Source organism: Sphaeramia orbicularis, chromosome 3 (assembly GCF_902148855.1).
Source record: "Sphaeramia orbicularis chromosome 3, fSphaOr1.1, whole genome shotgun sequence".
Lineage (NCBI taxonomy): Eukaryota > Metazoa > Chordata > Actinopteri > Kurtiformes > Apogonidae > Sphaeramia > Sphaeramia orbicularis.
Window position 1 is genome coordinate 10,624,141 of NC_043959.1, and position 15,630 is coordinate 10,639,770.

The following is a 15,630-nucleotide window of genomic DNA, read 5'->3' on the forward strand; positions in this document are numbered from 1 at the left end:
TAACATGAGACAGGCTTGCACGTGTGCACACAACACAAGCACAAACATCCCCCCAATTCACCTCAATTAATTTGAGAACACAGTGGGAAGACCGAGGTAAAGAGAATGAGAGGAGATGGATGAAGGTATGTAGGGGAAGAGAGAGAACGGCTCTATTAGTTCACTGTGTTAGAGCAGAAACCTGAGAGGCTGCTCATTTAATTGTCTCACTGACTTGTTAGCTACTGTGTGAGAAAGAGAGAGAGGCAAAGAAAAGACTGCTGGTTGGTCTCAGGAATCTGCAGCCTATCAAAATGAAGACATATAACAAATAGCCTAATGTCATGGCCACAGTCAGTACAGTAACATTTGTGGGTTCGAATACCAAACAAACAAGTAAAAAAAAAAAAGCACAGTATTTATAATGATTGCTCACTATCTACCTATGCCTATATGTCCAAAAAGAAGGAGAGGAATGCCTTTCTAACAACAGAAAAATATCTCTATACATCTGGAAAACAGATGTATAGATAAACAGATGTATAGATATATATATATATAGATTTATATATCTTTTTGGGCAGTTTTATAATTTAACTTTGCATTTCACAGCACACTATTCCCCAAATTGAAATATGCACGCTCCTCAGAGTGTTACCATAATCCCCACCTCCGTTAGAAACTATTATACACTCGGCAGGAAGGAGTTTTCTTATCACCGAAGCACTTCCATCTTAAAATTCCACTAACGCGAAGCATACATGATTCGGGGATTCTGCTAGCACTTCAGCTAACATGTCGCCCAGTTTGCGACAAACACAGTAAGTGCATATGTATTCCCGTCTTTCTTGAGTCTGTTTACTCATGCAAAATGAAACGCGATTAATACAGATTAAAAATGAATGCTATTTGATTGTGATTAATCAAAATGAATCCACAGCAACCCTGTGATAAATCTTATTCAAATTTCTTATCGTTTGACAGCACTAATATTTAGTTATTTATTTATTTATTTTTTGAGGTGCCTTAAATGAATTAGGTGGTGTAACCTAGGTGTGAGGGCAGTTATTACTTACCTGTCCATTTGTCAAGATCTTCTTTAGCTCTGCAGATGATTTCTTTAAGCTGGGCGACAGGAAATGAGACAGATACATTAATGTAACTATGAGCACTTCCTTTTAACTAATTTATCTGCTAAATCAAGTGTTCCAGATATTGCAACATACTCCTTGTACCCTAACTCAGCTTACCTGTTGTTAGCCACGGAGTTGGGGACAGCATGAGTGCAATCATTGGCTGGGTTAGGTCTTGTATTAACCTGAAGGTTTGCAATCAAACACGCCCCCCCCAAAAAAAAAAACAAACAACAATGTAAAAGCGGACACACTCATGAACAGACTTAGTGGCCAAGGCCATAAGACAGACAGGCAGACAGACCGACATATGGCCAAACCTCCTAATGAATAAGAACAACACACAGGCTCACGGTTCACTCATGAGGTTAATTGGCTTTGGTGAGAGAAAAGAGGGGAAGAAAAAGGAGAAATCAAGATGAGGAGAGGAGAGGAGAGGAGAGGAGAGGAGAGGAGAGGAGAGGAGAGGAGAGGAGAGGAGAGGAGAGGAGAGGAGAGGAGAGGAGAGGAGAGGAGAGGAGAGGAGAGGAGAGGAGAGGAGAGGAGAGGAGAGGAGAGGAGAGGAGAGGAGAGGAGTATAGATTCTAAAAACAAAAGGACTTAAGGCAAGAGGACAACAAAGATCAGACATTCAAAACAGTTGTGCTTGACTAGGAACTGGACTCTTTCCATCTATCAACAGCATGTTTACTCCACAGACCTCTGTACTCAACCCAGTTATCAAACACAAAAGAAGAGACAAGACCCCGTGAAGGCAATACTAAAAATAACTCATTTAATTGAGGTCAGAAGGCCGATGTGTTGGGTCCACCAAAGCACAGGGATTCTCTGTTTAATTAGTGCCCAGGAAGACCCAATTTAAATAGCACATAAGACTCCCCTCAGCCAATTACGTTTATATTAAAACAAGAGAAAAAAGGGAGGCGATTAAGCACCGGACTTAGGGGTTTTTGGGAAACATCTTTTTAACAACATCTAAGACATCTGACCTTCGAAAAGCTGACACAGTTCAGTCATCTTTCCCCCAGAGGATACATTAAATTAAGCACTTTAAGTATTTGTGGGAAATTTTTGTATTGACATGGTGATGGATATAATATGAATCATCTGGAGAGATAAAGCAGGTGTCAAGTCATTTAACCCATGGTAATTAGCAATGAGCTTCAATAGTAACATATGCTTGACATGAAATAGGAAGGTCTAGGGAGGCGATTGTGAAATCGGGGTGGGTTTGGGGCCGCTGTCGAACCATGAAATTGTCACCATTAGTCTGATCTAACCAATGCTATCATACGGAATGAGAGGATCACAATGCTGTGGAGAGGCGGGGCGGGTGTGAGGGTCATGATTCCATGCAACACCCGTTTCTTAAAGCACTATATCCCAGTGTTACTTATAGGAACAATATAGAGAAACAGGAAAAGAGACAGACAAGCCCTGGTACAGTCACAGCCAGCCATCTCCATACATAAACAAAGACAAGGGGGACAAGAGAATGAGTGAAAGAAAAGGAGAACCTTGACTTCAATTGACATTTCAATAAGTGGAACACAGCGTTACCAATCCATTTGCTTCAACTCTCCCACCCACCCCTCCTTCTCCTCCTCCTCCTCTTGTTCTCTGTGTAAGGCAGCTGAAACAATTATTGAGATAGGTACCTTCAGGCCATGTATGTTCCGGATCCCTGGAGTCTTGCCGGCTGAAACAGTAATTGACTAGATTGTAGAACACATCACTGGGCCATTTACAAATGTGCTGAAAAGGAATCAGTTCTTTATAAAGAAAAAAATGGAATGAGGGTTACACTGAAATTAGTTATAGACAGGGGAGAGAGATTGAGATGTTGGGCTCTTGAGACAGCTGGTTGTAGGCAGACAGGGAAAACAGTGGCAGAGAGAAAAAAGGAGGAGGAGGTAGAAATAGGTACTGTAAATAGAGAGAATGAGAAAAACAGATCATAAAAATGTGTCATCGCTTTGTTTTTTGGGTCTAATATACATTATGAATAAACTTTAAGTCATAACAAAACTACATGACCAACTTAGATATAAAAAGGTACATAATGAAAACACATTTAGAGAAAATGTACAGATGGGTCACATATGAAGGAAAAAGCACACCTCAAGCATCTAAAGCCAGTGTACCCTATGCAAGTTACATAATCACACATGTCTTCAAAATAGTGGCCCTATGTCATCGTCACATCACGGTTCTCTCGAACAAAGAAAGCCTGGGATAAAATTCTGACTGTCAGACATTTATGGCCAGGTCATAATGTGACGGATGCTATGACCTACTTACATATAGCCTGGCCAGCCATCAATCTTTCTCAATGAGAAATCCATCTGGAATTGTGGGGCTTGAATCCAAATATTAAGGCGGGACTAACAGGCGCCGAGTAAACCAACCACAGATAAGATGGACGTGACGCTTTTGTCAGACAAACTTAAGAATACAGGGTGCAATCTGTAATTCAGTCCTTTTTTGAATCAAGTAAACAATCGTCGATAACAGTTGTAAAGAGATTTGCGGACTTGGAACTAACTTTGACTCACGATTTTGACTCGGGGTGGGTGTTTTGCAATGCCCCCCACTTATAGAATGGAATAGCTGTATAGAATAGATCGTGCATATTTCACAGTGACTGGCAAAATTTCCGACTGTTTTCTCAGAATTGAATACACTGAGAAAACCGGATGGCTGGCCAGGCTAACTTACATCTGCTAAAAAAATAAATAAATCTACCTCAAACTATCTTTACAAAACTGGCATCACAATTTGGCCTCTTTTCGTGAGCTACAACCGGTTCTACATTCTCCTCCTCTTTTGGGTAGTTTTCTCCACACACATAAACCCCACTACTGTGAAAGCCTCATTCTTTGTTTAGCATGCTTGTTGCACAGATGGAAGGCACATATTAATGTTGACTTATCATCACACTGTTACAAACATCAAATCATAGGGCTTCAGGTTTTGGACATGTGCCACCAAAATAACTTTATTGCACCTTGGAATTCTTCAAGTATCTGCACACTACTGGAGGATCAAACACCATTCTTTCGATTTATATTCTTTGATTTACTGTTTTGATGATAGTAGGTGAGAGTGCTGTCTAACACAGCAGTCCAAAGTTAATATATCGCAGTATTCACATAGATTCACATTATTTTTATATATGTGCCTTATAGATCTGTGCAAGTCATCCTGGAAGAAGCCTTTAAATTGTCACAGGAAGAACTCAGGGTAAGACTTAGCACTAACAATAACTTCTAGTTTTAATGTCCTTGATGTGAAAGAAATAAATGTATTAACTCATGTTAAGGTAGCAGTAGAATGTGTCACTGAAGCCAATATTGTACAGGGCTTGTACTGCTACAGCTCTGTCTGTGAGCATAGGTCTTAAGACAGTGGCATCAACCTAGTGAATCTAAGTGAATAATTCTAAATTCAAATATTTTAGAACACCTATAAATAACTACCAGCAAATAATTTACATGTAATATATAGGGTGTTAAGGACCAGTCCATGATAAACTACATCATGTCACTCCATACCTCGTGGAAAAATCTGCAGAGGGTCTGGCAGCAGTCCATTCATGCGCTGTTCATTCATTGTGTTGCAGTACTAAGGAGAAAAAAAAGTTATAAATAATTAAGCGTGGATGGATATGACGATTTAATATCATAGAAACCGATAAACACCAAAAATAAAACTGATTAAGAAATAGTAAATAACAAATCAGTTTAGGATGTATGGCATCAAAAACCCAGCCATTTAAAACTGAAAAAAAAAAAAAAAAAAACCACACATTTTGCAAATTTATTGCTATGTATGCAAAAATTTGCTATTTATTTAAATGACACCAGAATTAATCTCGAGTGCTCCCAAAAACGTGGGCATGCTGTGCTGAAATCTGTTGCAGCTGAGGACCAATGCCCTGTGGGCTTGTTCTGAAGGAGTGTAGCATTAACCCTTTTCTCCTCTAGGTCACCAGCTCACCAAACACTCATATCCTACTGGACTAACACGTGCACATAAACTCTGGAACCTCTTCGACACATGCCAAGGCAATGCAATAATTGATGTTTCAGTTAACCACACCATCTGTTAAAACGTGAGTCTGTGAGTGAGTGTTTGTTCGTGTGCATGTTTGTGTTAAGTTGCCTCTGCTTTGGAGGCAACAAATCAACATCAAAATTTTGCCTCTCACAATGTACAGATTCATGTCGACTGCATGCTTATGTGACCACAGTGCTTTTTATTTACAATCCATTATGAACTACAAAGTCATCAATGCAAAGATGTAAATTTGCTCTCTCATTGTGGGGGAGGGAGGACGATGGGACCGTCTTGGATGGGAACAGATCAGAATGGCTACCCAAGTGGCACAGCTGTTATTAAAAGGCCTATTTATCACTGTCAGATCGCTCCTCGCTCCTAGCCCTCTGCTTTTGCCCTCCAGCGTTCTCACTAGGCCACATCTGAACAATGGGCCTAATACCAAAAACGTGTTGTGTGCGTTGGCAGGGTGCGTGGATGGTGATGGTAGTGGTGGTGGTGGGGGGGTTGGGCTTCACGTACCTTTAATTTTCCGCTCAGCTAGTTTATTGATTAAGGCTGCAATTACCACCTAATCTGTAGTAGGTGTGTTATTAAAAGACATTTTCCATTGTTGGCCAATAACTAAACGGTGTCCGATCCCAAATACCATCGCTCAGCCTTGAGGGACAAGTGCGGAACGAGAGGAGAGAGTGGGTCTCATCATCATTAGCAGGCTGAGGGGAAGTGGGAGTAAGAATGGTGGAATTAGAGCCACTACCTCCAGGGGGAGCTGAGCGAGGAAGAGAGGAGGTCACATGTTTTTTTAGTACCTGACACAGGCCAGTCTTTAACTTTGTGCAGGGGTGTCTGTCTTTCAAGGTGTCGAACAATGATTAGAAATGCCTGCAAGACTAGCAGGTCTCACAGGAACATGTAGCAATCAATGTTCTGTGTGATGGGGGATACAATTCATGATAAATGCCCTTTGCAGACTGATGTTAATTAAGTGCTGAATTTGAGCATTAATTTTGCTCGCCAATAAGTAGGATTGAATTTCTTGCTTCACAACATAAGGAGATGTTGAATAAGAAAAAAAAACACTGTAGTGACAGCTGAGATGGGGGAAAAAAGAACAAACGGAGTATCAGAAACACATTTACACACGAGGCAAGCATCTAATGAATTGTCCCACCTTTCACCTAACATACTGGTTTCCCTTAATTCCTATTAATTTCACACAATGGCTGTCTGCCAAACTGGAAATAACAACACTAATGCAAAAAATCCTCTGGGGTCCCTCTGCAAAGGCCAAATGGCAACGGCAGCAAACAACCACAACAAGAAATAAATCCTCTGGATACAAATGCAAATGACTGCTGAAATGCATAACCCTTGCATAAGACATTTGAACAACTTGGCTACTGTAAATTTTTAGCGAGCCCAGTATTTTCTGGGCAATCAGCAGCTTTGTGAACACTTGGCTGTCCCATGAGAAGTGGAAAGCCATTACACCGCTCTTGGATTTGTTTTCCAAAATTTATTGTAGAAATGGCTTTGAAATCTGTTTACGAAGCAATGCATTGCAGTGGATGCTAAACAGCTGTGTTGGTGCAGATTGGTGCTGTAAATTAATATGCTATTAAAATATGTCATATACCCTGAATAAAGAGCAAGTTTTAGCGGAGTTCATGCTGACATTGTACATTCAAAAATGAAATGAAAGTATAGCAGGTCAAACATGATTTTGTGCATCTTCACCTTATTAGAAGCCATATTTATTGTTGCCTATTCTGCCAAATAAAAGTAGATGCAAGTTGACACAAGTTCATCATAAAGCAATAAATATCTTATTTAGGAGTCCACAGATATCAGACACATGAATGATGCCTTTTACTATTTACTATTTTTAGTATTACCTTTTCAATATACATATATTGAAAAGGTAGTAAAAAGCATATGCATAAATATGTGTGTGTGAATATACATTATATATACATATATACATATACACACATACATTATATGTGTGTGTGTGTGTGTGTGTGTGAGTTTGATTGCATATACACACACATATATGTGTGTATACACATACACATTCACAGGAAAGCACGGTCAAAGTACATTAAACCCCAGGTTTGTGGCATTTAGCACTCATCAATTCAAATGTAACTGGACTATTAAATAAAACCTTACAATTATACATTTGAATCTAAAGCATGTCAATAACTTGGTGATATTGGAGTGTTATATACATATTGTGCTTCATTTTAAGTTACTAAATGCATAATACTGGTGGTCATACCAACAAGCACATGACAGAAAGTCCCTGAAACCTGTTTATAAACTTTCAGATTTCCCATAAGCTACTTATCACACAAGGCCAAAAGGCAAAGCTACAAAATGACTTCAAAACATATGAAATGGATATATGATTCATACAGTAACTTGAGGTCAATACTTATTCCATTGGTTTTTCACAATACTTACCAGCAAAACAGATGTCTCCTTTTTCTTAATCACCCTGCTACCCTATGCTACTTAATGATTAAAAAGCAACCAAAAGTAAATGCATGGTAAAAATGGACAAAAACAAGAAGTGTAAATTGTGCCTGTGGCTCTAGCAGCATCATTGTGAGCTGATGGGGGGTAAAAGACATCCACAGATGAGAGTAGATTTTGAACAATTCTGCAGCCCAGGGGGCCCGCTCTTTAATGAGGCAAAACTTTAAGTACTGAATAATAAATAATAAAAATTGACAGTTCATTTAGCTTTCAGTGTACCTCATACAGAAAACCCATTACACGTCATTACTCTTACTGTCCATGGCATGAACAGTAAGTATGGTAGAATATAAAAATCAGGAAGTTAAATGAGTAGGAAAAGTATGTGTGTTTCCACAAACTATAAATGAGCAGGACTTTTAATTTATATCCAATACCCACATTGGATGTAAACAAAAGAGCTATTGTGAGCATTGGATATAAATATATAATCATCTTCTGGTACATGCACTGTAGGCCAGTGAGAAATCTCAAGTTGGTTTGCCTCATCTAAATGATCAAATGACTTGTAACAAGTAATTTTGGGTTCAATAATACAATTTGGGCAAAAAGGTCTTCTTTGCAAATTCGCTGGAAATCTGAAGAAAAGTAACTGCATTCAAAACATTACTACTGAAATAAACCCGAATACTGGAGCATTTCTCATGTACAGATATTTGTCTTGTTTTTATCCCCGGGTACTTTGATTATCCGGTATCCAGCTAAATATTTACTATGGGGATGTTCATGTCTTAGCTCTCTATATCCTGGTCTGTGTCAAAAATTTACAAAGTCCATTTATGCCCAAATTTGGGCTGTGTCAACAGTGATCCAGTTACCCATGAAAGCTGCGCAGACATTGTCCTATTAAACATGCATGATATGTTAAAGCTCCAATACTTGATAGTTTTTTGCCATTATTAAGCAAAGATTTCACATTTACCTTTAAGCATGTAGTAACTCAAGTGGTCTATACAGAAACAAGAATTCTTCCTCCTGTGTTTTCAGGTTGTAGGAAATCGACCCTGTGACCCAGACTCTGTTTAATCAGTTTCTCCTTAATTCAGTTCAATTCAGTTTTATTTGTAGAGCCCAATATCACAACAAAGTTGCTTCACAGGACTTTATATAGATTGTTGAATTGATTAAAAACAGTGTCTATACAGTGCCATAATGCCTATCAGTATGATTTCATTTTGTCATGAATTTAATTTCTAATAAAGTGAAGAAGTCAAGTGCTGTGGGAAATTGATACAGAGTCTTGTCTGTCACATATTCAGATAAACTGTACTTACAGCAGACATTGAAACTATGGTGTCAAGATAGCTTTGTTCTTGATAAAAAGACACAAATACAGCATTGCTTTGCACTGTGGGACAAGTCAGAATTTGATGATAATTTTTTTTGCCAGAATATTAATTCCACCTGTAGCAATTACATTTTTCCAGATTTAATTGGTAAAAAAATTTGAGGTCCCTCAATCAATCAGTCGATCAAACTTTATTTCTATAGCACTTTTCATACATGTTACATGTAGCACAAAGTGCTTCACAACAAAACCCCCCACTGTCCCGCGGTTGCAAATAAAAATGCAAGCAACAAAGTAAAATTTATAGTAAGAGTTTAATTAAAAGCTAGCCTAAAAAGATAAGTTTTAAGTTTACTTTTAAAAATATGAACACTCGCAGCGGACCTCAGGTCCTCAGGTAGGCTGTTCCATAGTTTAGGGCCATAAAAGCTGAATGAGGCCTCACCATGAGTCTTAGTGTGGATTCTAGGAACAGTTAAGAGATTACTACCTGAGGACCTGAGGGTCCGAGAGGGCTCATATGTTAAAAGAAAATCAGATAAATAAATAGGGCTAAGACTAAGAGGGCTAAGAGTTTTAAAAACCAATAAAAGCACTTTAAAATTGTCACTCAAGTTGTCACTTTCAACACTACTTCATATTTTTTAACTGTTTGGTTGTGAAATTAGCCACTTCTAAAAAGTTTATGCAATTGGAGAGAATAGATTCTTGTCAAGGTTTTATTACAAGATTATATTTTTCTTACTGATGATAGAACCAGTCATTGGGATGTCCTGAGTTTTCCCACAATTATGTGAATGGAATGGACGAACATAGTACAGTACTTCAAAAACAACAAAAAATATATATATATTAAAAACAAAATAAAAAGTGATTTAATACAAACATTAGGGAACAGTGGAACAGGCAGCTTGTACAACGTGATATTTTAATTTACATACTCACATATGACAACATGGCTTTGAGTTCTTCATCACTTCTTACAGTGATTCTATCTCCAACTTCGTCTTCATCTACAAACAAAAAGAAGCATCTTGAAATTTGCCCTGTGACACATTTTAATAAAATTAGATCACATTATCAGCTTTTAACACAGCAGTAAGCTAAGGAAACAAACATGTGACAGATGTGACAACCTTAAACAGACCTTTGAATTAGATTAGATTGAATTTTACTGATCCCCTGGGCAGAGCCCTCAGGAAATTAAGGTTCCAGTAGCAGCACAACATGAATGTACACATAGAAGAAGAAGAAGAAGAAGAAGAAGAAGAAGAAGAAGAGTCAAGACCAGGTAACTGTTTATATATTTAACAAGCACCTTGACCCACAGGGCCACAGTTTGTAGATGTGGTAGTTTTTATGCTGATGTATATCCGTGCAAGCTGTACCATATTTGTCCAGCAGTCACCGCCAAACTGTTGTGGGTATAGCAATGTGATTGGAAGGCCATCATATTCCAAAATTACTCAAATCTCCCAAAATATAGGTCCTATCAACTTGCCGTTTTCACTAGTCTGTTCCTTGACCAAAAATACATAAGTATGACAAACTGCAGCAGTCAGCTCTGTACGGATTTTGTGTGAATCCTGAGACACACATACACGCACACACACAGAGGCCACTTGGCTTTTATAATACACACCAAACAAAAATATGAATGCAACACTTTAGCTTTTGCACCCATTTTTAAGGAGCTGAACTTGTAGATCTAAAACTTTTTCCACGTACACAAAAGGCCTATTTCTCTCTAATATTGTTCATAAATCTGTCTAAATCTGTATTAGTGAGCACTTCTCCTTTGCCGAGATAATCCATCCACCTCACAGGTGTGGGATATCAAGATGCTCATTAGACAGTAGGATTATTGCACAGGTGTACCTTAGGAGTCAGTGTTCTCCTCTCACCGGACACATGTGAACTTAGGTTATTGTGAATTTCATTATCGGCAAAATAATCAGTGACTTTTCTAAAACAATTTTACTCAGTTTCATGATGCCCTGTATTTTCACTATATTCTTTATTTAACCAGGATTTCAGCTAGTTAAATAAAGGATATAATGAAATTATATGAGATGTGAGGTCCTCATTGAGATTAAGAATATATTTTCTGTAGAGCAATGGTTCTCAAGTCCGGTCCTCAAAGACCAGTATCCTGCATGTTTTAGATATTTCCCTCTTCCATCCCACCTGGAAGCCATTACATCGTTATCAGGCTTCTGTAGAGCTTGGTGATGAGCTGATCATTAATTGAACCAGGTGTGGTGGAGGAGGGAAATATCTAAAACATGCAGGACAGGGGTCCATGAGGACTGGATTTGAGAACCACTAATGTATATTAATCTGACCAAGTAATTTTATTTTAAAGAACCGCATACAACATTCTTCCAAAGACTAACAGTGTCAAAATGCAAAGGCAAATAAATGTCAAGGCAAAGTTATTCCAAGTTGCTTTTTCTGCAGTGTAGCCTAAACATTACTTTGAACAAAATGACAGACTTCTGTTGCAACATGTTGGGGCCAAACTGGATTGGCAGCAATGCAATGCAATAAAAATAATCAGCAAAAAAAAGACATATGCATAAACACATTGTCTATGTTAATTCAGTTGGAGGGGTGGGGGATTAATACATAAATATATATACATCTGTGACACACACTTTAATAACAGTTTAAATACAATCACACAACTTAAATAAGGCATGATTTTGAGACCTACACACTAGTATACTTCAGAACTTTTTGTCAGCACTAGGCAGACTAATCAAAATCAATCAAATATATATTTACATTTTGAACTGGTCTAAACCAGACTCTTAAGCCAATTTCCAGACACCAACAGAATCCTTAACAAATTAATTACTAAACAGAATTACCAGCTTTCTCAGTATTTCAACAACATACCAAACACAGAAACTTACATTCAAAGGCAGTAACAGTGGCTTCAGGTATGACATCTCTGATGGCTCCCTAAAATGTTTGGGAAATGCCAAAACAGGTTGGAGACAGTGACAGTAATAACAAAAACACACATGTAACCTAGTTTAACACAACCAGCTGATGACTATTAAAACACACAGGCTTCATGAATACTGACATGTATGTTACCTAAACTGCAAAGTGTTGTAAACATTTATAGCTTTTTTTTTTATTTGTGCTCACTCTCTTCGAATTGCCTCTATCAAACCCAGGCTTTATAACTGTTGTTTTACCTGCAGCTGTGTTTGAGCACTTAATGCTACAGTCACAGTCAAATACGACACTTAGCTAGCGCTGTAGCAATTTAAAGACTTACCAGCAAGTCATTGAAGTTCAGAAGAGATGGACAGTCGACGGACGAATCCATGTCTCCTGAAGGCGTTTTAATCCGAATCACTATCCCCTCGGTGTCCATTGTGAAGAGGCTATTTGAAAAGACAGCACGCATAAGAGGGGAATAAACTATTTTTGATTTTACTTGACTGGTTGTCTGAGCTAACGAGCTAAGGCTAATTTCCTGCAGTGGTGGCTATACATGCTAGCATCCTGTTCAGTCCAGACACCAGAGAAGCGGAGATGTCAATAACGATAACCGTTTATGAGCTCGGAAAATACCGACAGTAAGGTCACGGCATTACCACATATGTGCTTGAGCTTTTACTGAATAGTCGCATTAGTTTACTTTACAGAGCACAGAGTTTTGGTCTGTGTTATCTGATATATTTAGCCATGCAGCTAGTTTTCAATACATCACAACTGCGTTTCCAGATCAACATCCGCTCACGACCTTTCAAAATAAAAGACCAACAAAAACAAAAAAAAAAACGTGCACTCTGGTATCCGGGTGCGCCTTTTAGGCACACTTTGCACTTCGGGTTAAAAAACTTCATATTATTTTTCACAATTTAAATAAGGTTAGAATTCAAAAGTTGTTCATTTTTGCAGGATTTTAAAAATTCTGACCACCAACTAAAATTTGCACATTGTAAACAAAAGAAAATTACAAAACTAGCATCTGTCTCCCAAGTGTACCTAAAATGCACTAGTTCTTCCATTTGATATGTATGATTAGGGCTGACCTTAATTTACAAAGATAAAATCAAATTAGAGCAGAAAAATAAATCATTATATAATATTTAATAGTTTGATTTATAGGTGTGCATTTTACGCACACTTGGTGACAGATGCTAGCATTTTTTAACATTTGACCTAGCGCCAAAAATAATAATGCAAATTAACCAGTGTTGGAGTTAATCATTGACATATGCCAGGATGAAAAAATCAAATAATATGTGATCCACTTTTTATGTAGTATATTGAGAAAAATTTATTTTTTTGTTTTTTGCATCCAAAAAAAATGGTTTGTTTACATTACAAACATGACATTTAAAGAGTTAAAAAATGTGACAATTATTGAGGATTTGGTATTTTTATTTATGGCTCAAGTTGATGAATTAGGGAAAAAAAGTGTAAAAGAATTAAAAACAAACTGTATGACATTTTTTTTGACATTATTCCACAAGTATGCAAAAAAGGCACACTTGGTGCTTAGTAAGGGCCTTGCTGAACGGGATATCAGAGGGTTAAAGACTATATCAGTGTTTTTCAACTTTGGGGTCGGGACCCCATGTGGGGTCGCCTGGAATTCAAATGGGGTCACCTGAAATTTGTTGTAATTGACAAAAAAAACAAAAAAACAAAAAAACATACTAATAAAAAATATATGGTGAGTTGAAAGAGAATCACAAAACATAAAAGACATGACAAACTGTGGTTGTGAAACTGCAGCGCTGTGGTTCTGTTTATCTGTCAAATGTTCATTGTGGTCAGTTTCAGATGCTGCAGCTCTTTCATAATTCATAGTTTGAGTTATTGTGTGCTCAGTTTTAATTGTCAGCCTTGTAAATACCTCAACCTGGCTTTTCTGCCTCCGTCCATAATAATATACATTATATTGACTAAATATCCTTTAAAATTAATGTTTATTTGCAAACTATTACATGATCAAAATCAAATTAATTTTAGCAAAAAAAAAAAAAAAGAAAGAAAGTCTTGGTTTTTAATGTCTGGGGTCGTCAGAAATTTGTGATGTTAAAATGGGGTCACAAGCCAAACAAGGTTGGGAAGCACTGGACTATATTGTCTACATGTCTGGAACAAACTCCCAGAAAACCTCAGATCAGCTGAAACACTCAGTTTATTTCATTCCAGGTTAAAGACCCACCTGTTCTCAGCTGCATTTGAATAGAGTTTTTATTCATCAGTTCAGATCTGCACTGTTCCTTTTAAGCTAAAAGTTTTTATCTGTTTTATCTGTTTATCTGTTTTATCTATTTATCTGATTTTGTTTGTTTGTTTGTTTGTTTTTTTCATGCCTATACTTTTTACTGCATCTGCTGTAATATTTTTAATGTTTTATGCAAAAGCACTTTGAATTGTCTTGTACATGAAATGTGCTATAGAAATAAAGCTGCCTTGCCTGGCCTCACCTATATTAGGTACGACAGACAACAAAGAAAGCAATAGTCCAAATAGGTTCATACTGTCTACCAGAACTAATACAGATTTCCTTTTCTTAGTTGTGATTTCCATCTGTCTGATAAATAAGAAAAGGAAATCTGTAAAAGAAAGCAACATTTAATTATGTGATGGTAATAAACACTGTATTAGAAATATTGCCTTTCATTGATTGTCACAGGTAGTGAAAATGTCATTATGTTTGACATTTATTTTGGTAGTATTTTGGTGCTGCTGAACTTCAATGCAACATGAGCAAAACTAAATCATTTCAGTGTATTATTTTGTATGGACTTAACAACTGAACGTCAGACAGAACTTAGAACTATACCGTATGATGTGGCATTTTTACACTTTTCTTTAGTAATCTTAAACTGCTCCTATTAAGCATGTGTCAAACTAAAACATAAAAGAAATCCACCAGGTTTTGAAACTCAGAAATGTTTAATTCTCATATATTTCTGATAAAAGTCTGACCAATCATTTTATTCAGTCCGAATAAAATAATTGGCCGAGCCTGGCTGAAGTGTCACTCATCTGTTACTGCCGTCCCGCATCTGATAGCGGCGCCTCTGTTTTGCTCACGCTGCTCCCTCTGTCACTAGTCGCTTTTCCACTGGACATCTGCACAAAACTTTACCGATATTTACTAAATGTCAAAAAAACAGAAGTGCGTAATGTCGGTTTTTACATTAAATCACAAATGCAATGATTTGTTTATTTATTATCACGAGATGACATGAGAAGTCATTCTATAAACACGGCGACGAACGTAAATATGGTGTTGATTTACAGATATATTCATTATTATTATATATTACCCCTCTGTCTGGTACTAAATTAAAAAATGATGGGGTTTCCTGGTGTGTCCACACATACTGTGACATGTTTCTTCTTTTTCTTCGCTTGTTGTAACCTATGTCAACATCTGTTTTTTTTAATTCACCTGACTCTAGTAGTGAAAAAAGGTCTTTCCATTGCAGTTTTGCGTGATATACCATTTGCGCTACGCCTGAAAAACCACCTCTTGCCAGCGCAAAAACTTTTAATTGAAAAATGAGACTTTTGGCAAAATTGTCGTTTTTTCCATTAGGCAAATTTTTATGCGCAAGTTACATTTGTGCAATTTGAGGG

The 15,630-nt window shown here is 37.4% G+C and overlaps 1 protein-coding gene across 2 annotated transcripts in view; it reads right to left on the reverse strand.

Moving 5' to 3' along the window:
- map2k5 (mitogen-activated protein kinase kinase 5) overlaps nucleotides 1–12,741 on the reverse strand; it is a 130,791-nt gene extending 118,050 nt beyond the window's left edge. Inside the window, exons 1-7 of one of the 2 annotated variants that reach the window (XM_030130388.1) lie at nucleotides 12,296–12,741; nucleotides 11,922–11,970; nucleotides 9,949–10,016; nucleotides 4,667–4,736; nucleotides 2,771–2,811; nucleotides 1,230–1,297; nucleotides 1,056–1,104 (exon numbers count right to left, since the gene is read on the reverse strand). In XM_030130388.1, the coding sequence (XP_029986248.1) occupies nucleotides 1,056–1,104; nucleotides 1,230–1,297; nucleotides 2,771–2,811; nucleotides 4,667–4,736; nucleotides 9,949–10,016; nucleotides 11,922–11,970; nucleotides 12,296–12,427 (477 nt within the window). In that variant the 5' untranslated portion in view covers nucleotides 12,428–12,741. The remainder of the gene's footprint in view (nucleotides 1–1,055; nucleotides 1,105–1,229; nucleotides 1,298–2,770; nucleotides 2,812–4,666; nucleotides 4,737–9,948; nucleotides 10,017–11,921; nucleotides 11,971–12,295) is intronic. The other variant, XM_030130394.1, reaches the window with a different exon arrangement.
- Between the last annotated feature and the right edge of the window lie 2,889 nt (nucleotides 12,742–15,630).